This window comes from Girardinichthys multiradiatus, chromosome Y (assembly GCF_021462225.1).
Source record: "Girardinichthys multiradiatus isolate DD_20200921_A chromosome Y, DD_fGirMul_XY1, whole genome shotgun sequence".
In the NCBI taxonomy this organism is placed as follows: domain Eukaryota; kingdom Metazoa; phylum Chordata; class Actinopteri; order Cyprinodontiformes; family Goodeidae; genus Girardinichthys; species Girardinichthys multiradiatus.
Genome location: NC_061818.1, coordinates 5,339,137 through 5,364,253, shown reverse-complemented (window position 1 = coordinate 5,364,253; position 25,117 = coordinate 5,339,137). Strand labels below are relative to the sequence as shown.

The window sequence follows — 25,117 nt, the reverse complement described above, 5'->3', positions numbered from 1 at the left end:
TTATATTAAGCCTATACTTGTATTTATTTTATTTGCACTTCATAAAGTACTTTGTGATTTTTTGCTGTTAAAGGTGCTATATAAATAAAGTTTACTTACTTACAATGTCACTGTAACACCGAAGGCAGTCCAACACATTCTAGCTTGACTAACATTTGGAGATCACCACATGGACAAGACAACTATCTTCTGGAGAATAATTTTATGGTCAGCCAAGACAAATACTACAAACTGCGTTGGGCCCCAGTAAAATGGTTTGATGATATCAAGATGAGGCTTCAAAACCTAAGAGCACTGCCAGCTGTAAAGCGTAGTTGCCTTTTAGCATGATGCTGAGAGGCTTCTTCCCTGCCAGCGGTGCTGGTGCATTGAACAAAGTGGATGGAATAATGAAAAACTTAAACTTCAGCAAAAATAAACAGCTAGATGTTTGAAATTGGGGAACAGTTTGGTTTTCAACAGAACAATGATCCCAAACACACACAAATACTGGTTTTAGTGTGGATTAAGTAGGCTAACATGAAGCTTCCTGAATTGTGTTGACATCAGCCCTGTTAATTTCTGATCATATTGGTGGTCAAATATCCAGCCCAGACAGAATTATGCCAGAAACTTATTGGTGGCTTTATTAGTGGGGGTGTATATATTATACTTGAGTTTATGTATAAATTTAAGGCTTAATTCGACAGCCAGTTGAAATGTAGAGCAGCTGATACAGCAGAGTGCAGTGGGGTTGGGGTGTGAGTATATCGAGGGCTTAGGGGGGAAGAGGAGGAGGGAATGTGCAGAGGAATAAGGATGACAAGATTACACAGACACAGTTTCATCTGGAGGACGGAGAAACTGCCTGAGACAGTGTGAGTTGTTACATCAGCAGGTTAGTGTAACAGTTCATTAATGCACTCAATGTTAGATACATTTGCTAAGATCCAGGTGAAGGTATCTGAACTTGTGCTGTTCAGCACGACTTAAAGTTCGATTTAATTATACTTTGTTGGCTAAACAATTACAACTTTAGGGACTACACTGTTATTTGTTGTCTGTTTATTAGTCATTTATTGCTGTTGATAACATGTAGGAGTTATTTTATTTAATTGCTGATCCTTTATATTAATGCATAAATGCAGTTACTTCACTGTCGGTTGATAATTACAGGAAATAACAGAATTTTTCTGCACTGGACTCTTTTCTGGACAGGCCTCAGGCATGGCGCCAGACGTGGAAAGGATCATCCAGAGCATCAGCCTAGGAGACCAGGACACAGTCCAGCTCCTGCTGGACAGCTATAACACCCAGGTTACTGACTGTTGCCATGACAACTGCATCCGTTTGGCACAAGCCAGATTTCTTTTTTGTAACCATGGAAACAATGTGCAGGGCACGATGAGAATGGTTGTCATTGGCTGGAAGAAGGTTTGAAATGTTTGTAGAAGCAGGGAGCTCCGGGTTGGTGTGCTCTGCTTCTGGCTCTATGTTCCCCCCTAAAATATGTTGAGGGATTTTAGTAGTTCTCCATCTCCATAGCTGCTCCCGCTGTGTGAAACTCATCTTGCAATTTAGAAACACCCAGATTACTTGGATATAATGCCACAACATTAATGAAATAAATCATTAATGTGTTTTTAACTGGCGGGGAGATTAACATCTTGCAGCCATGTCTAGCATTTGCTTGGGGATGTCTTTTTCTTTACATTTTGTCTTTATCAAATGATACTGGTCTTTGAGAGACTCAACTTGAGCACTTTATGAATTCTGAGTAAAATGTTCTAACTTTTTTGTCTCTCCACAGTATGCAGAGTGCTTCTTTTTTAACACTGATGCACAGGGAAAAAAAAAGGTCAGTAAACAAATTGTCTGCATCTCTAAAGTGTCTTGCAAAAATATTTTTCATATAAAAATCCCAAAAGTATTGCAAATTTTATCCTGCATACTTTAATCTGATACATTTGTAAACTTCTGTGTAATCAGTTGTCATCAGAAGTCACCAATCAGTAAACATACTGCATGTAATTGAAGTATAAATGGAGCTTTTCTACCACAGAGGTTTGCTAGAAAACTAAAGGCAGAACTTAAGAAACATAGCAGAAGGTCAGGGAGAGTATCGATCAGAGAAGCAATCCATGGTAACTCTGGAGGAACTGCAGAGATCCACAGCTTAGGTGGGATACTCAGATAGGACAACCATTAGTTGTGCACTCCACAAATCTGGCCTTTATGGAAGAGCGACAGCAAGAAAGGCATTGTTGAAACAATGCCAGAAGAAATCCTGTTTAGATTTTTTTGTCACAGGCCATGTAGAAGACACAGCAAACATGTGGAAGAAATGGAAGAACATAGGAAACCTATATCTAAAAACATTTTTTGGAGCAGAACTAACACTGCACATTACCCTGAACATACCCTCCCCACAGTGAAACATGCTGTTAGCAGCAGACCAGGTGACAGCATTGCCTTGGTCTGGGACAATATAATCTTGGATGGGCACCCACCCACAGCATTCTAGTAGAAATGACCATACAGTATATTTACCATTTTAAGACATGATTGATACTGCATTCTAACTCCTTCTTCCATCTTCCCTCCATCGTCTCCATAATTTGGATTTTTTAGTTCATCCTTAGAACAGGTTCTAGAAAATATTCCCACCAAAGAGGGCTAACAGTGGCACAAATCCCCCAAATTTATAAAAGTTATACAGTTATATGTTATAATGTGAATAAAATTCTATATATAGACATGTAGACATGGTCAAGACGATCTACTGTAGTTCAAACTGAGCATCAGAATGGGGAAGAAAGGTGATTTAAGTGACTTTGAACATGGCATGGTTGTTGGTGCCAGACAGGCTGGTCTGAGTATTTCAGAAACTGCTGATCTACTGGGATTTTCATGCACTACCATCTCTAGGGTTTACAGAGATGGTCCAAAAAAGAGAAAATATCCAGTGAGCGGCAATTCTGTGGGCGCAAATGCCTTGTTGATGCCAGAGGTCAGAGGAGAATGGCCAGACTGGTTCGAGCTGATAGAAAGGCAACAGTAACTCAAATAACCACTCGTTATAACCAAGGCATGCAGAAGAGCATCTCTGAACGCACAACACGTCGAACCTTGAGGCGGATGGGCTACAGCAGCGGAAGACCACACCGGGTGCCACTCCTGTCAGCTAAGAACAGCAAACTGAGGCTACAATTCACACAGGCTCACCAAAATTGGACAATAGAAGATTGAAAAAAGTTGCCTGGTCTCATGAGTCTCAATTTGTGCTGCGACATTCGGATGGTAGGGTCAGAAAGCATGGATCCATCCTGCCTTGTATCAATGTTTCAGACTGGTGGTGGTGGTCCAATGATGTGGGGGATATTTTCTTGGCACACTTTGGGCCCCTTAGTACCAACTGAGCATCGTGTCAACACCACAGCCTACCTGAGTATTGTTGCTGACCATGTCCATCCCTTTATGACCACAGTGCACCCATCTTCTGATGGTTACTTCCAGCAGGATAACGCGCCATGTCATAAAGCACGAATCATCTCAGGCTGGTTTCTTGAACATGACAATGAGTTCAATGGACTCAAATGGCCTCCAGTCACCAGATCTCAATCCTATAGAGCACCTTTGGGATGTGGTGGAACGGGAGATTTGCATCATGGATGTGCAGCAGACAAATCTGCAGCATCTGTGTGATGCTATCATGTCAATATGGATCAAACTCTCTGAGGAATGTTTCCAGTACCTTGTTGAATCTATGCCACGAAGGATTAATACAGTTCCGAAGGCAAAAGGGGGTCCAACCCGGTACTAGCAAGGTGTACCTAATAAAGTGGGCAGTGAGTGTATATCAAATAAGTAATTAAATATTCATGTCAATATAGTTACCTATAGTTACCTAATCAAATAATTAAATTGGAAATTCTAATTAAAAACTGAATCCAGTATAAGGTCAAATTAAAAATGTTTTGGTTGTTTACATCATGAAAAAATGTAAACCTCTGATGTGTCTCACTACATAAACCCAAACATCTGATTGGTTACCCTGCACAGCAACTCAGCTTAGACCAATCACTACTACTACTTTATTATTGTAGTGTTACCCCTGCTGAGTGATTTGATTTGCAAGGTGGAAAGATAAGGTAAAATCCTGATGTTCAGCCAGACATGACCGTTAAGTAAAAATATTTATGAAACTAGAAAAACCATGGTAGAGTGTAGACCTCCACCATGGCATGTCATATTTTTCCATGCTTTTGAGCTATACTCTGGATGAATTCTGGCCACTGTATGTCAGATGTTGTGGGAATTCTAAGTTATAGCACTGTGCTCTGGTAATAATAAAAAATCTTTAAAAAACAATCCTGAATCCAGATGGTGCTTTGCATCCACCAGAATCTAATCATTGTTCTTGTCCTAATACGCACCTTATCTGAAAATTTCCTCAAAATCCATTCATAACTTTTAAGATATTTTGCAAACAGACTGATTCAAATAAAGGAAAAATATATTTACCTATATATTTACAGTACTGTGCAAAAGTTTTAGGCAGGTGTGAAAAAATGCAGTAAACAAAGAATGCTTGAAAAAATGGATGTGTTATTTCTTTTCATCAATCAACAAAATGCAGTGAATGAACAAAAGAGAAATCTAAATCAAATCAATATTTGGTGGGACCACCCTTTGCCTTCAAAACAGCATCAATTCTTCTAGGTACACTTGCACTCAGTTTTTGAAGGAACTCGGCTGGTAGGTTGTTCTAAACATCTTGGAGAACCAACCAAAGATCTTCTGTGGATGTAGGCTTTCTGCCAGACGAGGATTCTGCTTGGAGTGGGGGGACAGGTTCCTGTAGGAAGTGATGTCATTCAGGCTCCTCCCAACTGTGGCTGGGTCAGTAGCTGAGAAGCTCTTTTTTAGCTTATTGCTGTAGTTTCTGCCCTGATGTCCTTGGTCAGTTTGTTCCTGGCCTGCTTTTACAGGGCCCAGTCCCTGCTGCCGTAAGCCTCTTCCTTGGTCCTGTCCAGCTTTGTCAGATGTGAAGTCATTTTATTTGGAAAAAAATGTTGAAAAACATGAATAGTTTTCCTTCTGCTTCTGCACTATACTCTGTCACCTAAAACTCCAATAAAATGCAAGTATGTGGCTGTGGTGACAAAATGTGGAAATCTTCAAGGGTGTGGAGACCTTTGCAGGGTCCTTTATAACAAGTAAATAGAATTTGAAAGTAGAGACCTCACTGAAGTGATTTTGAACTGATCCTGTGATCAACACACTCCAGTGAATGGAATGAATGTTACCACTTTGTTGTTTTTGTCTATCCACTCTAGCTCTGCTCTTTCTACATTTTAAACTTTATCACTTTTCCCTTGCTTTTATGCATCTGTTTTTCTTCATTCTTGGACAACCTGTCTGCAGCAACAACAGCTGGAAGAGGTAAATACTTTACCTGAGCAGACCAGTGCTGACTCTGATTTCACACTGTCTTACAGTAATCTGAAAAGGTGCTTAACTTGCTTAGTCACGCCCAGTCTCTGTATGCATGGATGTCCAAAAGTGATTAATCATGTGTGACTGTGTGTTCCAAAGCTGTTTAGATACCTCATGACTCATCATATTACCTTGTGCTGACCTTCACTTTGGTAATATGCTGCAGTTGTGCACTAGTCCTGTGCACAACTAAATTCCTGTTCTAATGGCATTTATTTATTTCAATTTGGTTACCTTTACCTGATGAACTTTTATACAGAACATTTTGTTTTTCAAGTAATAGAACAGGTTACTAAATTTATTTTAATTTATTTATTTTCATAAATTAAAGTCCTGTACTATCTCTGTCCGGGATATGTGAGATAAATATGTTCTCACCACCATAATGGCCTCTGGCCCATGATGTCATACATTTTCCAACTCCAGGAAACCAACTTTTTTAGTTTGGAAACAAAACTATCAAGTAGGAACAGTGACCAAGGCTCATTAGTTCCAAAATCAGCCTCAGTCTTAGCAAAGACATCTGTGTTGTCATCCTTGAGGTTATTTAAATGGTGATGCTGGTCAGAGGGAGGCCAACACAGTGTTTGCTCCTTTTATTTTCACATGAGGTAGTACTAGCAGATCTGGCATGGGGTCAAGGTGAGCAGTGGTGATGCAGGTTTCCTGGTGATAGCTGCTGTCACACCTGCTGGAAAGTAGCAGCCTGGTGACTGGTCTGGCCATCCTTGGCTGTCTTCTTGTCAATAAATCCAAAACTGCAGCCAGGGTGCCCAGTTTCTTTCTGTTTTAACAAATAGGTTTAGCTAAATTTTCCCCACTTTTGGTTGCTGGAAAGCTGCTGCTCATATCTCCTCTCTAGTGCAATGGATGGTGCCAGCTGAGGGTAAGTTGAGAAGCACCTGAAGTAAGGTTCCCCTCTTTCTATGTCTACATTTTAGACTTAGAAACATTCTGTCCATTCTTTCCTGTTGGATCCCACAGGGCTCAGCTCTAGGGCCACTGCTTTTTCTCCTGTATTTATTGCCTATACTGTGTACTGTTCTATGCCAGGTCTATCTGCAGATCGATGACTTTTCAATCAAAGCACTACCAGATCGCTTAGGGAATACAGGTCCTTCTCAAAATATTAGCATATTGCGATAAAGTTCATTATTTTCCATAATGTCATGATGAAAATTTAACATTCATATATTTTAGATTCATTGCACACTAACTGAAATATTTCAGGTCTTTTATTGTCTTAATACGGATGATTTTGGCATACAGCTCATGAAAACCCAAAATTCCTATCTCACAAAATTAGCATATTATTAAAAGGGTCTCTAAACGAGCTATGAACCTAATCATCTGAATCAACGAGTTAACTCTAAACACCTGCAAAAGATTCCTGAGGCCTTTAAAACTCCCAGCCTGGTTCATCACTCAAAACCCCAATCATGGGTAAGACTGCCGACCTGACTGCTGTCCAGAAGGCCACTATTGACACCCTCAAGCAAGAGGGTAAGACACAGAAAGAAATTTCTGAACGAATAGGCTGTTCCCAGAGTGCTGTATCAAGGCACCTCAGTGGGAAGTCTGTGGGAAGGAAAAAGTGTGGCAGAAAACGCTGCACAACGAGAAGAGGTGACCGGACCCTGAGGAAGATTGTGGAGAAGGGCCGATTCCAGACCTTGGGGGACCTGCGGAAGCAGTGGACTGAGTCTGGAGTAGAAACATCCAGAGCCACCGTGCACAGGCGTGTGCAGGAAATGGGCTACAGGTGCCGCATTCCCCAGGTCAAGCCACTTTTGAACCAGAAACAGCGGCAGAAGCGCCTGACCTGGGCTACAGAGAAGCAGCACTGGACTGTTGCTCAGTGGTCCAAAGTACTTTTTTCGGATGAAAGCAAATTCTGCATGTCATTCGGAAATCAAATTGCCAGAGTCTGGAGGAAGACTGGGGAGAAGGAAATGCCAAAATGCCAGAAGTCCAGTGTCAAGTACCCACAGTCAGTGATGGTCTGGGGTGCCGTGTCAGCTGCTGGTGTTGGTCCACTGTGTTTTATCAAGGGCAGGGTCAATGCAGCTAGCTATCAGGAGATTTTGGAGCACTTCATGCTTCCATCTGCTGAAAAGCTTTATGGAGATGAAGATTTCATTTTTCAGCACAACCTGGCACCTGCTCACAGTGCCAAAGCCACTGGTAAATGGTTTACTGACCATGGTGTCACTGTGCTCAATTGGCCTGCCAACTCTCCTGACCTGAACCCCATAGAGAATCTGTGGGATATTGTGAAGAGAACGTTGAGAGACTCAAGACCCAACACTCTGGATGAGCTAAAGGCCGCTATCGAAGCATCCTGGGCCTCCATAAGACCTCAGCAGTGCCACAGGCTGATTGCCTCCATGCCACGCCGCATTGAAGCAGTCATTTCTGCCAAAGGATTCCCGACCAAGTATTGAGTGCATAACTGTATATGATTATTTGAAGGTTGACATTTTTTGTATTAAAAACACTTTTCTTTTATTGGTCGGATGAAATATGCTAATTTTGTGAGATAGGAATTTTGGGTTTTCATGAGCTCTATGCCAAAATCATCCGTATTAAGACAATAAAAGACCTGAAATATTTCAGTTAGTGTGCAATGAATCTAAAATATATGAATGTTAAATTTTCATCATGACATTATGGAAAATAATGAACTTTATCACAATATGCTAATATTTTGAGAAGGACCTGTATTAAGGCTTGGCTGGTCGCTGTCTAGACAGAGTCACAAACAAAACGTTTGTGCCTCTTGAAACCGGACAGCATCCGCAGAAACACGCACAGCGTGATATACTAACATGCGCAATGAAATTGGAAGCACAATAACACCCATGTCCAGTTAACACGATTGTTATGAATAAATGTGCAATACCAGACGTTTCACCGCAAAGTTGTCAAATTCTGGGAAGAGTGGATGCCAATGTTTCTATAACACATGCAGTGTTATTAACTCTCTAAAACTGCAAATAGCTGTGTTCATTATTTGTCTGTCATTGACGCGTGTCCCAAAGGCAGCTGCAATTTGCAACAGCACCACGCAGTGCGCAGCAATGGCAGGTCGCTATGTGGAGTAAATGCAGGAAGATGAAATGAACAGCAAAGACCATCTCTGTTCGTGTGAACATCTTTGAAATAATAAAAGAATAAAATAATGAGGACTTGTGGCAGCCTGTCAGAGTCATTGTTTCGTTTTCTGAATGCAACGCCAGTCAGGAACGGCCGTCACATAATCTCTCCAGACACCAGGACGCATTAAACAATTTTTAATGAATGGAGAACTTCTATTTTACTTTTTTATTTTATTAAAGACAATATTGGTTAATATGAAAACACCCCAGTTTATCATTATTCTACCGGTTCGTGTATCAATGTAGGCCTAATGATTGTTCTTAAAAAATTGTTGGGATTATTTGTGATATAATAATAGCCTGTAACATGCACATATTTGGTATTTCCCGGGTTATATTAGATCTGTTCAGTGACGTGCGGTGAGGTCCATGACTGGTGAAGCCATAAATCCTCTAGACTTGAATGTACAAATATGTGAACCCAATACAGAAACTGATATTTAATTGTTTTTAAACTCAGCATTTAACTATGCTTTAATTAATTCTATACTGTTCAACAATACGGTAGCAAGAAAAAGTAAATATTTAATATAAGGTCAAATTTGATTATGTAAAATTATGTTTTATTTTCCGTTGCTCCTGCGGCTCCTCCATGGGTTGCAGGAGGAACAGTGACCCGATCCAGAGGCTGCGGGTTCAGCAGAACTGGAGCAAAACCACAAAGGAGTGTCTTCGGCCATGGACTGCGAGGGAAGTCGTCCACTCCTAATGGCGAATCCTCCTGTGGACTCAGTGAGAACCACAGCTGGCCTGTCACTGCGTGTTTTCACGTGTAGCAAACAGATGCCCTCTGCTCTGGCCGCTTGAAGCACGCAGGAGGTTGTTGCGCTGCGTCATTATGATCCAGCTGCTGATGTTTTTCCTTCGGTTATGTTTTGCTCCTGCTTTTCTGGACTGTTACAGTTTGTTAAGCTGTGTCGTTACTGTCCACAGCAGCAGGTTTGTCATGTCAGCCTCCGCCCTGACGAGATTATTTATCCTCCCTGTTCATTTGGGCAGAGTGCCTCTGATTGCGTATTTACACATTTGAAGCCTTCACGCTTCTCTTTGGGGTTACATAACCCCAGATTCTATGAGAATAGGCACAGCCCTTTAAGGTCTGGGCTTCACTGGTTCGTAAGAGCTGAAGAAAAAAAATCTTCTTTGGGAACCGTTTGTCCGGTCTCATCATTTATACTGAGACCGGGGTGATCCCCACTCAGCAGGTAGCAGGAGGAATAAACATAGTGGTCAAAATATATAAACAGAGACTCTAAAGTGCAACTTTTAAAGAGGGAACAGAAGGAAGGAGGGTTCTGGACTAAAGCTCCCAATATATCAAGACCCTCAAAAAACGCCCTTTAAGTACGCACCAACATTATAGTGTGACAAAATAGAAAATGGGCGACGCAACACCCGCACGGCCCCCCACCTATAAAATGAATCCGGCGCCACTGGCTTGGACTCTGTGAGTCAATTCAATTTAGAGCAGTTGTAAAGTCCTGCTTTTATCACTTAAGGCGATTGGCAAAAACATTTTCTATCTAGGCAACTCTTTGAAAAAGCGATCCACGCTTATATTTCATCTCGCTTACTTAGTGTAATTAATGTTATGTTGGAGTGATTCAGTCCATGCTCTGTCATCTGTAGGTGGTTGAAAACGCTGCTGCACACGTTTTAATTTGTACTCATTAAACTGAACACATCCGCCCTGCTCTGGACTCACTCCACTGGCTGAATGTGCATTTTAGAATTCATTTTAAAATTTAAAAAAATGTTTTAATGATCTTGCCCTGCCATACCTCTCTAAGCTTCTTCATCCCTACATACCTTCTTGGTCCCTCAGGTCCACTAAAAAGCAGCTCCTGCAGGTTGAAAGTTCTAGGACAGGGGTGTCAAACTCTAGTCCTCAAGGGCCTCGAGGTCCTACATCCTTTAGATGTGCCCCTGGCCCAACATACCTGAAGTGTCTGACTTGTCTCCTCATTATTCAGTCAAGTTCTATAGAGCCCAGTTGAAGACCTGGAAGTATTGACCTAGTTGAAGTATTTAATCCAAGTAAACAGAGACACATCTAAAAGTTGCAGTACACTGGACATTGAAGAGCTTGTCCCCTGAGGTCTAGGAGAAAGCTCAGAGGGGGCAGGGGCTTCTCTGTTGCTTTTGAAACTCGTCTTAAAACTCATTTTTAATTTGTGGCCTTCAACCTCAGTGAGACTTGGCATCCAGCAATCCTTTTCAAACCTGACCTTTCCAAAAGTATCAATGCCTCTAATAAACCTATCCATGGCTGAAGTCCAGTAATATATTTCCACTCTCTTTAGCAGGACATGCCCAATGTGTGTGCCGAATTATATGCATCTATTGATGTGACACACTTTGCCTCTACTAGTGTGCATTCACTTTAAGTCTTTGTACTCAAAGCTCTGCCCCCTTTGGGTCACTACAAGATGTTAGACAGGAGGGTAACGTTCTGGTCCTAAAGTCTGAAGTATTGGATGTCGAATATGTGCAAGTATTAAAGATCTTAGTGACCTTTGTTGTCATGGCTAATCTAAATGGCCAAAGCATCTGCAACTGTAGCTCTTCCAGGACTTTTCTGGTGGATCAAAAGAGGTCCAAGGAAAGAAAAACACTGAACTGGAGAAAGGGTAATTGGTTATTGGCAGTTTAGTGAAGAACACTGGGAGCAACAAATTTCAATAGGTGAAACAGAAAAAAAAAGTTTATCTTGATTCAGTATGAGGTTTTGTGCACCAAAATAACCCATATAGAGTCCCTAAAAGGCCAGTAAGCTTCAGAACTGGACCAAAAAAGAAGAAATACAGTAGAGGACGAGTGGGGGCTATGTTAGATTTAGCATCTGTTCTGGAACACATAAAAAAATGGATGCTGGGGTAGATGACAGAACAGAGGATAAAGAAAGCATGAATGCCGCATGAACAAAGTAACTGTAAAATGCTTTGCTACTAATTTAATCTGCAGTGGTGGTAATTCCTTTTCTTGGTTCATCAGTTCAGAAAGAACAAAATAAGGGACTGTCCTCCTAACTTTGATTCGGACATTGACTCAGATGATGAAAGACCAGATCTTCTTCTCAGAGAGGTAGGCCACTAAAAGGATGTAATCTGTTTGTCCTCATGTACCCTGGAATTCCCAGAACCTCCAGCTCTTCCCAGTAGATCTACATGTTGGTGTGTTGCAGTAGCGCATAGAATAAACCTAAGACTCTTTAAATGTCCATGTAATTGACTTGTGGTAAACTGAATTCATAGATTTTACCATACGTTCTCACCTGCAGGATTTGGCTGCAGCCCTGCTGTGCTTTGTCAGTGGTCAACTGCAGCCTGCAGTGTTACGGGCTTGTCTGCATACTCTGCGAATCCTCTCCCGTGACCGCAGAGCCCTTGGACCGATGGTCACAGATGGCGCCCTTTTCACCCTGGCACACCAGGGAGGCATCGATCTTCTTCAGCCCTGCCAGCTGCATGACAGGAGTAAAACTGAAGCTCAGTGGGACAGAACACAAATACACAGAGCAGAAGCAAGCGGTTGTCAGGGAGCAGCAGATGCTGATGTGAAGTGTGCAGTTTCCTTTTCTGTTCCCACCAAAGAAGTTTGTGTTTCCACCACAAATGGCTCTGATCGTCACTTCTATAAGCAAAGAGGTAATGAAGGTCACCTTGTGCTTGCTCCTGGAAAGAAAGATGCCGGGGAAGAGGACAGTGAGAAGGACAGAAAGGAGGAGGATGGGGAGGTGTGCAGGAAGGAGGCCATGAAAGTCTTGTGTAATTTAATATACAACAGTCCCAAGGCACAGGAGAGAGCCAGCGCACTGAGGTGACCGTTTTAAAAATTTCTTCATTTTTCTGAAATTTGTCAAAGAACTGCAGTCAATCTTAACATGAAATCTTGGAAACACTTAAAACTAACAAAATAACTGAGAACTCATTCTGCAGCAGGATACGTTTTTAGCCACTTGTCTTTATAGTACACCAGGACAAACTTGTTGGCCTTCCCTGATAAAGATGTGTAAAAATCATGGTAAGAAATCCATCTTTTATTGGAGTATGTCAACATGACAGCAATTCATCTTCCCCTTCTCCTCCACAAGTTCCCGATGGTCAAGAGTCCTGGCTACTTTCTGTGCCCTACTTTTTTCTGGTCAACCAGCAGGTTTCCTACAGGAGACACAGATGGTCATATAAGAAGGCTGATTTAATATCTGCTGAGCCATTCCTGTGCTGATCTGGCAAAAGGTCCCATTTTCTGTTTACTCATAGAGTCCACCAGGTTTTATCTAAATCTTTTGGTTTTTCAAAGTGGTATTTCAGTTTCATATTTGAGGCTATGCAACCTAAGCAGTTTCACTAAGTCTTTGAATGAGAAACAGACCCACACCATTATAGATCCTCCACCATACCTAACAGTGAACACGAGGTGCTTTGGAACATATTTATTCTTTGTTTCCTTCCAACCCAACCTGAGGGGATTGTTGCAAAAAGCTCAGTCTTAGTCTAATCTGACCAAAGCTCCCAGTTCCAGTAAATGTCCCAGTCCCCATGTTTATCATGGTAGGACAGAAAAGGCTTTTTTCTGCCACCACTCCCAACCATCTAGTTAGCATGTCGATGGCATCTAATGGTTGTTATGGCAACTTGGTTTCCCCAAGATGTCCCTCTGGGCTGCAATTCTCAGTGAGCTTTGGAGACATGTTTAGCTCCCTCTCCATCCCACCCACTGCATGTAGTGGCAACTTTATTATTGGTCCTAGTGCAGCTTGGTGACCTGTGGACCTAAAAGAAATGGGCCTCCATGTCACATCATATTTATACCTCAGGGAAACAGAAAGCAACAGAAACATAAGTTACCAATTATAAATTTATGGGGGGCTGCACAACGGCGCAGTTGGTTGCAATGTTGCCTTGCAGCAAGAAGGTTCTGGGTTTGACTCCCAGCAGGGGTCTTTCTGCATGTTCTCCCAGTGCATGCGTGGGTTCTCTCCGGGTACTCAGGCCTCCTCCCAGCATTCAAAAACATGACTGCTAGGTTAACTGGTTTCTCTCAATTGCCCTTGCATGGTTGTTTGTCCTGTGTGTCTCTGCGATGGACTGGTGACCTGTGCAGGGTGTGCTCGCAGACTGCTGGGGATAGGCACCAGCTCCTCCGTGCCCCTCAACGGAAGAAACAGGAATAAAAAGTGGATGGATGGAAGATTATGGAAACTAGATCAATTAGAAAAAAGAAAGAAGGCTTCTGTCACATTTATTTGAAAGGAATTGTAAGGGACAGTACTAACCATGGCACCAATGGTTAAAAAAAATCAAAACTTTTATTTCTTAACAGATTATTATTTACCTATTGAATAAATCTACTCAAATAAGAAATTATGCAACTGAAACAAAAGATTATTTGATATCCCTTTAATGGGAGTGCCAACAAGCTTGTCTGCATCTTAAATATTTAGGTGTGCAATCTTTTGAAGCAGTCAAAATCACGAATCATAGTCGATGTTAGACCTGGATTTCAGGGTCTTAAGCTCAGGATGTTTTTTGAAAAGCCCTGGATCTAATGAAGGAAGAAACTGAAAATATGTATGTATTAAAACCCTGCATTATGCCTCTAAAATATAATTCCAACAAGCAGATGTGTTTGCATTTCCTCTGTATTTGAAACAGTCCAGTGCACATAACCTGTCACTATTGGCTTTAAAACAAAGTGAATTTGTGCACATGCTGCACCAAAACAGCACAACTACGCCAACATGAGGCTGCTGATTGTTCCCAAAGTGTCTCGGCTCTGTAGTCATGCTGTTATTAGGTTTTCCCCAGTCAGAGAACTGGAGATAAAGAAAAAAAGATTTTTTCCGGTTGCTTTAGTAACAGCAGAGCTGCTTCCTCCACAGAATCAGGTTGGATGGACTTTATGCAGCTTAACTTATTCTGAACATTTCTGTCGTTATTATAAAAACAAGGAGAAAGTCTTCTGTTAGAGATGATTGAAAAAATATAAATAGCAAATTAATAAACTATAGTGAGACAAAATAGCCATAGAAGTTGAAAATAAATAAATATGCTCATTTTAAAACATTTTGATTTTTTTTTCATTTCCTTCCATGGAGTCAGACCTTACAATCTTATAAAGTTCCAAGGTGAAGTTTTTTCTTTGGTCTTCTCTTTGGTCATGTTCTGTCCAGTCCTAGTATTAAATTAAATTCTTTGTAGCTACTAAAACTCTGACAGTATATTGAGCATCAAGAACTACAGAATGAGGCATAATAATCAGGAAATAGGGGTTTTTAATTTAACAAAACCCTGAAGTTCCTGTATGAATGGTGCTTTGCAGCTGCTTAGCAACCCCTGGCCTCACTTTAAGCTTCATCCTTGTTTCCATGGGAAGACTTCTGCAGGGATTATGGGAGAGTCTGAAGCAGGGGATCTGGAGTACGGCGCCACCCACTGGCCAGTTTTATAAGCGAAGGCTGCTCTTCTTACTAACAGCTCTGAGGCCTGAGCTCAGGCTGCAGCTACAGCAGGTAAATACTCCTCTGCCTTTTATTATCATTATTAGGTCCTTCTAAAGTTTGTCTCAGTGTTCTGATTTGTTTTTCACATTTTGTCACATATTAGTTTGAACTATACCACAGTGTTTACAGCGTTGTGGAGCATTGTAGAAAATTTAAAAATACAGTGTTGCAAAAGTATTTCCTCATTTATTTTCCTGTTATAACTGCAAATTTCAAGAGATCATAATTGGGGAAGTGGAAGGGAAATGATGCATGGGTTTTAAACCTTTTAAAAAATTTAAAGAAACTGTGGTGTGCAGTTTTGTTCTGTCCCTTTTACTCCATAAAATGCAGACTGACCAGTTGCATTCAGAACTCACTGAATTAATAAACAGAGTCTGAGAGTGAATGTAGATGTTCTGTGAAGGGTGGGCAAGCAGAGCATTAATCAGAGAGGCAGCCAAGAGGTCCATGGTACAAGTAGGGGCCACTCCAAACATATTCCAGTTATGCACTACTTCTCGTTGGTCTGTCACATAAAATTCAAATGTAATACACTGAAGTCTTTGGCTGTAAGGTGGCAAAAAGGAAAATGTTCAATGGGTGTGAATACTTTTACAAGGCAATAGATTTCTTTGTTATGATCAGTTCTTCAAAAGCTGCTTAACGTGGTCCCCAGAGCTCAGTGTTTTTATTCTTCCCTTCAGGAGCGCGGTGTGTTGGTGCTGACCACACCCTTGGAGCAGTACCTGTCTTTGAGGTGGGCTGAGGGACATCAGCTGATCACTGACAGCACAGCACCTCCCATCTCCAAGGAGGTGTCCCAGGATGTCATCGAGATCCTCAAGACTATCTTCAACATTGCTCACAGGTTCTACAGGCAAGAGCCCGATGAGGTGAAACCACAAACCCCCCATTTGTTGCTCAGCTTTCTTACTGAATAAAATGACCTGAGTATGTCAGCAGCAGTCATAATAAAGACTGACAGAATCCCTCACGTGTTAGGGAAAGTATGTTGTTTTTATGGAGGATTTTTATTTGTGAACTTTAGTCCATGAGGTTTGGTCAGAAATAAAAGCTGTAACATGTCTTTACAGGAGGAAGCTGCTCTACATTGCCGCCTAGTGACTGTCCTATGCCATTGTCTTCTGCTGTCATGTGATGGAGCAGACATGCTGGAAGAACTACAAGGGTCAGAGGGCTACTTTTAGCCAAACAATTCAATGTTAGACACATCTTAGAAAGCTTGAGAAAAATGCCTGTAAAAAATGTCAGAAAAACAGCTGAAGGTTGTTGATAAAAAAAAATGTTTCTCTCAGACATACAGTAAACATCCTGTCAGCCCTGCCCCTGACCTGTCTGGATGTTCTGCTGGCTGTCCCTGTGGACCAGGCATCCCATAAATATGAAGGGGTCAACATGGACTGTGTCCACGCATTGCTACTGTTCATGGACAGACGACTGAACAGGGCAAGTAGATATGTGCTGTTGTAGGTACAAATTGGTGCAGGTGCCCAGAAGATGAATTGTAAATCAGTCCATATGTTGCCCTACATATTTCTTTGTTCAATTTATGAAGTGACTGAAGTTAACTGATTGACTTTTTTTTCCAGCTTTTCTGCTCAGCAGAGACTATTGGGTCTATTAAAATGATTTTGCATTAATTGTTAGCACTGTTCCCTTGCAGTAAGGAGGTCCTCTTGGCTGCTTCTCTGACAAATGCCAAATGTCCATATCTTGGTAGGTCTGCAGTTGGTCCATCCTCTCTAGATGTTCAGATGATGGATTAAACAAAGTTCTGTGAAATGCTCAAAGCTTGGGATATTGTTTTAGAACCTAACCTAGCTTTAAACTTCTCCATAACGTTTTCCCTGACCTGTCTGCTGTGTTCCTTTGTCTTCATGATGCTGTTTGTTTTCTGGTGTTCTTTAAAGAACCTCTGAGACCAGAAACAGAACAGTTGCAGTTAGACTTGAATTCAGTTACACACAACTGGACTCTTTTTGCTTATTAGGTGTCTTCTGAAGGTTGTTGGTGACACGGGATTTTTTTCCAGAGGTGATCTAACATAAAAGCCTCCAGCTCTCAGGATCATTGTTCCAGAAAAAGCTATGGTGTTTCTCACCCCAACACTGGAAGTGCTGACTCTCTCTGCTGGGTGTTGCCATCTATGCATGCAGTCATCACTGCTTAATCATTGTACCACTCCACTCTGTCCACATCTGTCCATGCCACTCCAGGCACAGGTGTCTCTGCTGTGGTGTTAATGGCAGCCTACACATGGGTAATGGTTCAACCACCCGGCCTCATGCAAACCAACAATGTGGCCCATTCAAACTCCCTTATCTACTGGTAATGCTGTCTAATGTATCTTCTGTGTCTGCTGACTTTCACCCTCTGTTGTGATTGACAGTCGGATGCTCCAGCAACTCATGCAATAGTATTGCTTAGCTTTCGACGGCAGGACTTGGTGCTAACCTTAGATGTTCCATCTTTTTGAAAACCAAACTATTTACATGTGTAACGCACATATGTCCAAGGTGGCATATTGCTTCTGATTGGTAGCTGAAATTATTTCTTAGATTTTACCTTTTAGAACTATAAACAGGCATGATGCATCTTCTGTTCAAACCTTTTTTCATTTTCTCAGGGTCAGAAGCTGAAAGAGAAGCTAACTCCTGTACTAAGTTTACTGACTAAGAGTTCTCGGGTCCACAGGGAGACACGTCACTACTTACGACAAAAGGTAACTTTTTTCTTTTTCTTTAACTACATTCATATTGCCCCTTCCAGTTTTCTTATTTGTTTTCCTTTTTACACCTCTAAATGTTCCAGATCATTAAACAAATGTTACTATCACCTAAAAATAACCTGAGTAAATACAAAAAGCAGTTTTCAAATGATGATTTGTTTTTCATTAAGGGGAAAGGCTACCTGAACCAACCTGGTCCTATGTGGAAAGTTAACTGTCCACCTTGTTAAATCATAAAGAAATGGGCATTCATCACCTTTTTGGCTAAATCTTACTATCCACACCCAGGCCTGATTAATGTCAGCCCGGTAGAATCAAGTGAAAAGAAGAAATCACTTAAATGGAACCTGTCTGACAACATGAAGAAAGCAAGAAGTTAGAAACATCTCAAAAAGCAACACATACCCCTCTCTAAAGAAATTCAAAAATAGATAAGAAACAAAGTCACTGACATTTATCAGTCTGGCAAAGATAATAATGGCATTTCCTAGGCTTGGGACTTCAGAGATCTGCAGTTAGAACCATAACCCACAACTGGAGAAAACATGAAACAGTGGAAAACCTTTGCAGGAGTGGTTGACTTACTAAAATTACTTCAAGATCTCATCAACAATTCAACCAGGAGGTTGAAGAGGAACCTAGAACAACATCTAAAGCTGTCCAGGCCTCACTAACTTAGTTAAGGTCAGAGGTTATGATTTATAGATAATAAAGAGAGAATGGGCAGAAATGGCCTCCATGGATTTTTGGGAAAATATTCTGTAGGCTGACAAAACAAAAGTGGAACTTTTCAGAAGGTGTGTGTGTCATGTTACATCTGACCTAAAACTATCAGCATTTCAGAAACAGAACATCATTCTGACAGTTGGAAATGGAGGTGGTAGAGTTATGACCTGGGGCGTCTTTGCTTCCTCAAGACCTGAATGACTAGCGATAACTGATGGAATCATGAATTTTGCTCTAGCAGAAAATCCTACAGGAGAATTTCCAATTACCAGTTTGTGAGTTTAAACTTAAGAGAACTTGCAGCAGGATGATGATCCTAAGTCCACCTCTGAATGAATTCATTCAGTTGTTGCTGCCTGGAGCGGCACACCTGTTGTTAGGTTTAGTGAGTCACGTTTTCCCATAGGGTCATATTGGTTTGGATAGTTTTTCTTTCCTCCATAATTAATCAAATATTTATTAATAAAGTGCTGATAGTATTTACTCAGTTTATTCACTCATGTTAAGTGTCACAAAAAAAGCAAAAACAGAAGATATCTGTTAGTCCAGATACCAACTGTCAAAGAAGCTAGTAGTGAGACCTTCACCTCGGTGAGGACACTGGCTGTGAGAGACATTAAAGTGTCTTGCAAACTTACTCATTCGCCCTTTACTTTTTCGACACAGGAGAACCACAAACCTCAATGTCTTCTGTGGATGTTTTATCTGACTGACCAACACAAAGTATTACATTTTTGTTAGAAATTCTGGGTTTTCAACATTACGGCATACATTTGTATTCAGCGCCTCTGAGTCAGTACTTCGCCGAACCACCTGTCACTGTTACAGTGACAGCTCTAGGTGTTCTGGAGTATGTGTCTACCAACTTTGAACATCTGGAGACTTACATTTTTGTCTACTCTTCTTTGCAAAACACCTCAATCTCAGTCAGATTGAATAGAGAACATCTGGGAACATACATTTTTAGTTTTCCCACAGATTCTCAGTTTTAATTTTTCATTCCAACACATGCATCTGCTTTGATTTAAACCATCCCTTTGTAGCTCTAGCTGTTTGTTTAAGGTGGTTGTCCTGCTGGAAGGGGAATCTCCACCCCAGTCTCAAGTCTTCTGCAGCCTCTAACAAGTTTTCTTCCAGGATTGTCTCTGATTTAACACCATCCATTTTCCCCACAACACTGACCAGCTTCTCTGTCTGTGCTGAAGAAAGTCATCCCCACGGCATGATGCAGCCGTGATGCAGCCACTATGAATCACAGTGGAGATGTTGTGTTCAGGGTGATGTGGAGTGTTTATCCTGGGTGTTGGCTCCTCCAGAGCTACTGCTTCAGTTTCCTGTTTGTTCTCTAAGGTTCTCTAACAAAACCTTTGAGGTCAGAAACAGAACAGCTGCAGTTAGATGAAATTACACACAGCTAGACTCTGTTTACCGATTGGATATACCTTCTGCAATTATTTTTGCTGGATTTTGTTTTGGGCTATCAGAGTTAAGGCAGCTGAATGCTAATCCACACGTTTCAGATTTTTATTTGTGAAATTAATAGTTAATTATCCACCACGTTGTGTTGGTCTATCACATATAATATCCAACAAATACACTGAAGCTTGTTGGAATGGGACAAACTATAGAAAAGTACAAAAGGTTTGAATACTTTAGCAGGGCCTTGTACATTGATATTACAGTAATACATCCCTGTATATTCTCCTGTTATAAACTTTTGTCTTAGATCTTACCCCCTCTGAGGGATGTTGCTGTTCGACCCGAGCAGGACAGCTCGCTCAGAGGCCAGCTGGTCCGCCTGATGACCCATGTCGACACTGATGTGAAGGACTGTGCTGCTGAGTTGCTGTTTGTGCTCTGCAAAGAAAATGGTACAGTCACAGTTCTCTAAATACTTGTGAGCTTTTATTCATTAGAGTTTTCTTTAGATGCTTTTGTCTCCAATCAATCCAAATATTAGTGACAGAAGACCGACATAAACGAGACTTTAAGTGTTTTTGTACTACTGCAGACACAGTTACAGTCAAAATAAGTACATTATCTTGTATATCATGATTTTTAAAGACTAGACAGTACAATTTGGTTTCATTTCATTCACACTCTATGTAATAAACCTTATTGTATACAGAAAATATACTGACTTGTACAGAGCTAATCAAATTAATTTGGGCCTTTTAATGTTGCATTTTAACCATTCATTTTCCAGGGCGAAGGTTTAAACAATAAATAATAATTGCGTGCTCAAATCTGAATTTTTGTGGATTTTCTCTCATCAAGACAGTTTCAAAATGATACATTAAGACTCAAATAAATAAATTCAGCACCTCTAATATGTGGATAAATGTTTTATTTTTAGAAGGTTGCAGAAAAATCACACACTGTTATAGCCATCAACAAGGTCCTGGCATAATTCTGACTGGATATTTGACCACTCTTCATGTCAGAGTCCTGGGTCCATGTCAACTGGTTAATTGCCCAGCCTGGACCCAGCTTTAAAGCACAGTCCACAAATATTCAGTAGGTTGGGTTCATTTCAAAACCTTCATGTCAGCCTGTTTCAGCCATTCTAAGACTGGTTCTGATGTGTGCTTGGGATCATTGCCCTGCTGAAACACCTGAGTCCATGCTTCGAACATCTAGCTGCTGATTTGAGGTAAAATTGAAGAATCTGGAGGTACTGCTCATTCTTCATTATTCCACTCAATTTGTGCAATGTAAGACAAGCCCTCAACAGGATGCCACCACCACCATGCTTCACAGGTATCAGACTGATTGTTGAATTGTGCTGGTTTTGGGTTGGACCAAAGTGCAGAGCAGTTTAAATACTGAGGGAAGTGAAGAATGGGCCAATGAACTAGGGGAGGTAATCAGGCAGAAAATCAGGAACAGCTGATGGAGAAGGTGACAGAGGGGGAGTGATTAATTAACACAGAAGAACATGGAGTGCAGGGATGTAAATGAACTGAAGCAAGTAAATAATGAGACTAACATTAATAGGGGGGAACCAGATCTATAAGAAAATATGAAATGAATCATTTAACACAAGAATTCAAGGAAACAACAAACATAACAGAATGAATCTAATAAACCTGAATGAACAGAAATAAAGCAAGAGACAGATATGGCAGTTCAGAGAGAGTTAACAGAACACAAACTCGAAATCTAACACAGGAAGATTATGACAACTATTCTCAGATTTGAAAACTTCACATTGACTCCTGAAAACATGCTTTTTGTCATTGTGGCCACAAAGCTAAATTTTTTCGTCTCTGTGGACAACTGCAAATTTCAGTTGGGTTGGGGTAAAGGTGTCTTTCTCAGTCAGCAATCTCTCAATCCACATTGTGATGCTAAAACTGGTTCCACTGTGGATTCTTTTAGTTTAGGATCAGCTCGAGCCATGGTGATTTCTATACCGTCTTGAACACCCAACCTATTTAATTTCATCCGAGGGTGACAGTGTGGGTTAAAATGAGGTACAGTTTGATGTTAATAAGGGTGACAATCCCAAACAGACGTTAAAACTAATTTTAGAACTGATAAAGCTGTCATGGTTCAATGAAGTTACATTGAAGTACCCATTGGCAGACAGCAGGAAGGCAAGATCATTTGAGGTAAATTGTTAATGAAATAATTAAAAAGAAAAACAAATGTGAAAAAAGCAGCGAGCCATCAGGGGGGAACAGGAGAATTTGACAGATTTAAAAAAAAACTAACCTTGAACATACTAATACATACACAGTAGCACACATTCACTATTCTGACCAATAGTTTAAATAGTCTTTAGAGCAGATTACACTGAACTAACGACCTTTTAATTCCACAGATTGAGCTGCTGAGATTGTCTATGAAATTATAATAAAATGTTTTTATTTTTATTTTGTTAAATATAAATGCATGTGAATAAATGTAAAAAAAAAATGTAAAGAATATCTCATTGCAGGTCTTGGGAAAACAAGGTCCTAGATGGTGAAATTCTTTTCCAGATATGTTGTAAATTCTCTCTCTGTGACAAAAAGAAAAGCAAACTAAAAACAGCAGAATCTACAGTTTCTAACGACTGTTCAAGACTACTATTCCACACAGTCCACAAATACGAATCGCAAAGAACCGCAACATTTCAAGATTGTTTGTTGAAACGTAATAAGTTCCTGAATTCATATTTTGATCTTATTCAGTTCTTGTAATTCTTGAGCCATCTGGAATTTGTTGCAAAAGTTTTAAGTTGTTCAAAATGTGGTGCAGAAAATCTCAGTTAATTCTTAACAAATTCATAGCTCATTCTTAGGTACCATAACTGAATCGTAGACAATCCTATGTAATCTTAACTCATTCGGGTATTCATAAAGCAGAGTCTTGACCACGAGAAAAAGGCATTCTCATTTACCGCCCTCAGCTATTAAGCATCATTTGAAGGCATCTCAAGAGAACTGCTCAAGATCATCTTACAGCAATATTATTGAAAACATTCAGTAAATGAAGAAGTACCATCAATCTTGTAAAAGTTGCCTTTAGAGGTCCTGCTGAATAGCTCCGAATGCCATCCTGATTCAGATTCCGTGTTCTCATCTTGTGTGTCTTTGCAGTCAGCCGCTATGTTAAATACACCGGTTATGGCAACACTGCTGGGCTGCTGGCAGCGCGGGGTCCGCTGGATAGCAGGAGGAACTCTGGTGACGGCCAGTTTGCCTCCCACTACTCCAGCGACTCAGACTCAGACACTGAGGAATACCGGGAGGCCAGATCCAAGATAAACCTGGTGACAGGCCGGGTGGAGGCAGAGCAGCCCGATCCAATGGAAGGCATGACAAAGGAAGAGAAGGAGGAGGAGGCCCGCCGTCTTATCTGCATGATCAACAGACTATCACAGTGAGATCACTGATATGGTGCTGTTAAAAATGCTAATCAAAGTCTCAATTTATCTGCTCAGTTATAGAGCACCCAGAAAATGTTCACAGTGGTTCCCTTTTGCCACAATTTATGCTACAACAAATTTCTAAACACAACAGCCCATAACAACAAAGGACAGAAAAATAAGGTTTTACAAATCAATTAAAAAACAAAAAAGAAAAAACCTGAGATGTACAGAAGTATTCACACCCTTTTCCATGACAACTAAAATTGAGCTCATGTTCATCCTGTTTCCACTGATTTTCCTTTAAATGCTTCTGCAGCTTGATTAGAATCCAGCTGTGGTGACATCAGCTGCTTGAACATGATCTCTAATGGATGACACCTGTCTATATAAGGTCTCAGAGCTGACCTGGCATATTAGAACAGAAACCAAGCCTATAAGTCAAAGGCACGTTGTGTAGACCTCCAAAACCAGATTGTGTCAAAGCACAGGTGTGAAAAAGGACACGATACATTTTGCAGCGCTGATTATTGGACAGAGACACCGAAGAAGATTTGGGGCAGCAATTGCTGCCGAAGGGGTTTTAAGGGTGTGAATACTGATTTCAAACAATTTTATTTTGTCATGATGGGGTTTTGTGTTTAGACCAGAAGTTCTCAAACCATTTAGGCTGCTCCTTCCCCAAAATCAGTTTTGTCCAATGCAGTACTAACTTAAATTTCTTATTTTTCTGTTATTTAGCGTATTTTGAGTCCAGAAGAAAATAATCTACTTTTTTACAATTTTGCCCTCCTGTCTTTTTTTTTTTAAAGAAGCAAAACTTTCTGTAAGGAATAAAAAGAAATAAAAATTATAGAATAAGACTAACTCAACAAAATGTAGAAAAAGTAAGGCGCTGTCAAAACGTTTCCAACGTTTGTATTTCTCGTTTTCATCCAGAGACCAGATTATTCAGCCCATGGGTGTGACAGCAGATGGCAGACTGGCTCCTCTATGGGGCCAAATGAGGGGCTGCACGGAGGAGGAGGATGAGGAGGAGGAACAGGATTTGAATTCAATGCCAGGGTTGAAAGACAAAACAATCAAATAGCAAAGCATTTTTCCTGCTACACTCACACAGAAATTACCAAGATGGCGGGCATCTGCAGGCTGGAGAGAGAACTGTTATTTAAACCTACCTCTTTGTTGCCGAATATTATAATGCAGCATTCTGTTGTTTCAAGCTCAAACTAGATCAGGATTTTTATTTATACACTTAAATCAGAGTGATCATTCTGTTGCTGCATCAACAGCAAATGTAAAATAGGAAAGTGTGTCAGATAATGATGCTGGAAGGAAGTTAATGTGTTAATGAGTAGAAATGAGAGAAATAAATAGATGTAAGAATGAACCACTATATTTTCAGCTGAATTCATGTTTTCTCTGTTTGCATTTGAACCTCTAAGGCATTTCAGGAATGCCTGGTGTTCATCTCAGCTGCTAACACAGTGTAGACAATGTATGCTTTTCCCTGTGCAGGACAATAAAAATGAAGCTCTTTTAAATTGTTTGTTCATTCTTTCTGCATTAGCATACCCATACATGCTGCTAACAGTTATTCTTAAGCACCTATTCAAATAACTGTTCTACTCCATCTGCAACTGCTTCATCTCTTTAACTAATAA

General features: G+C 40.6%; 1 protein-coding gene across 1 annotated transcript; it reads left to right on the top strand.

Moving 5' to 3' along the window:
* The first annotated feature begins 1,206 nt into the window (after positions 1–1,206).
* LOC124864858 (synembryn-A-like) lies at positions 1,207–24,889 on the top strand. The gene is made up of 11 exons (XM_047359800.1): positions 1,207–1,296; positions 11,631–11,720; positions 11,917–12,455; positions 15,015–15,150; positions 15,828–16,016; positions 16,218–16,312; positions 16,440–16,590; positions 17,771–17,866; positions 20,325–20,469; positions 23,185–23,467; positions 24,393–24,889. Exons 1-11 carry the CDS (start codon positions 1,207–1,209, stop codon positions 24,541–24,543), a joined length of 1,965 nt encoding a protein of 654 aa, XP_047215756.1. The 3' UTR covers positions 24,544–24,889.
* The last annotated feature ends 228 nt before the right edge of the window (positions 24,890–25,117 follow it).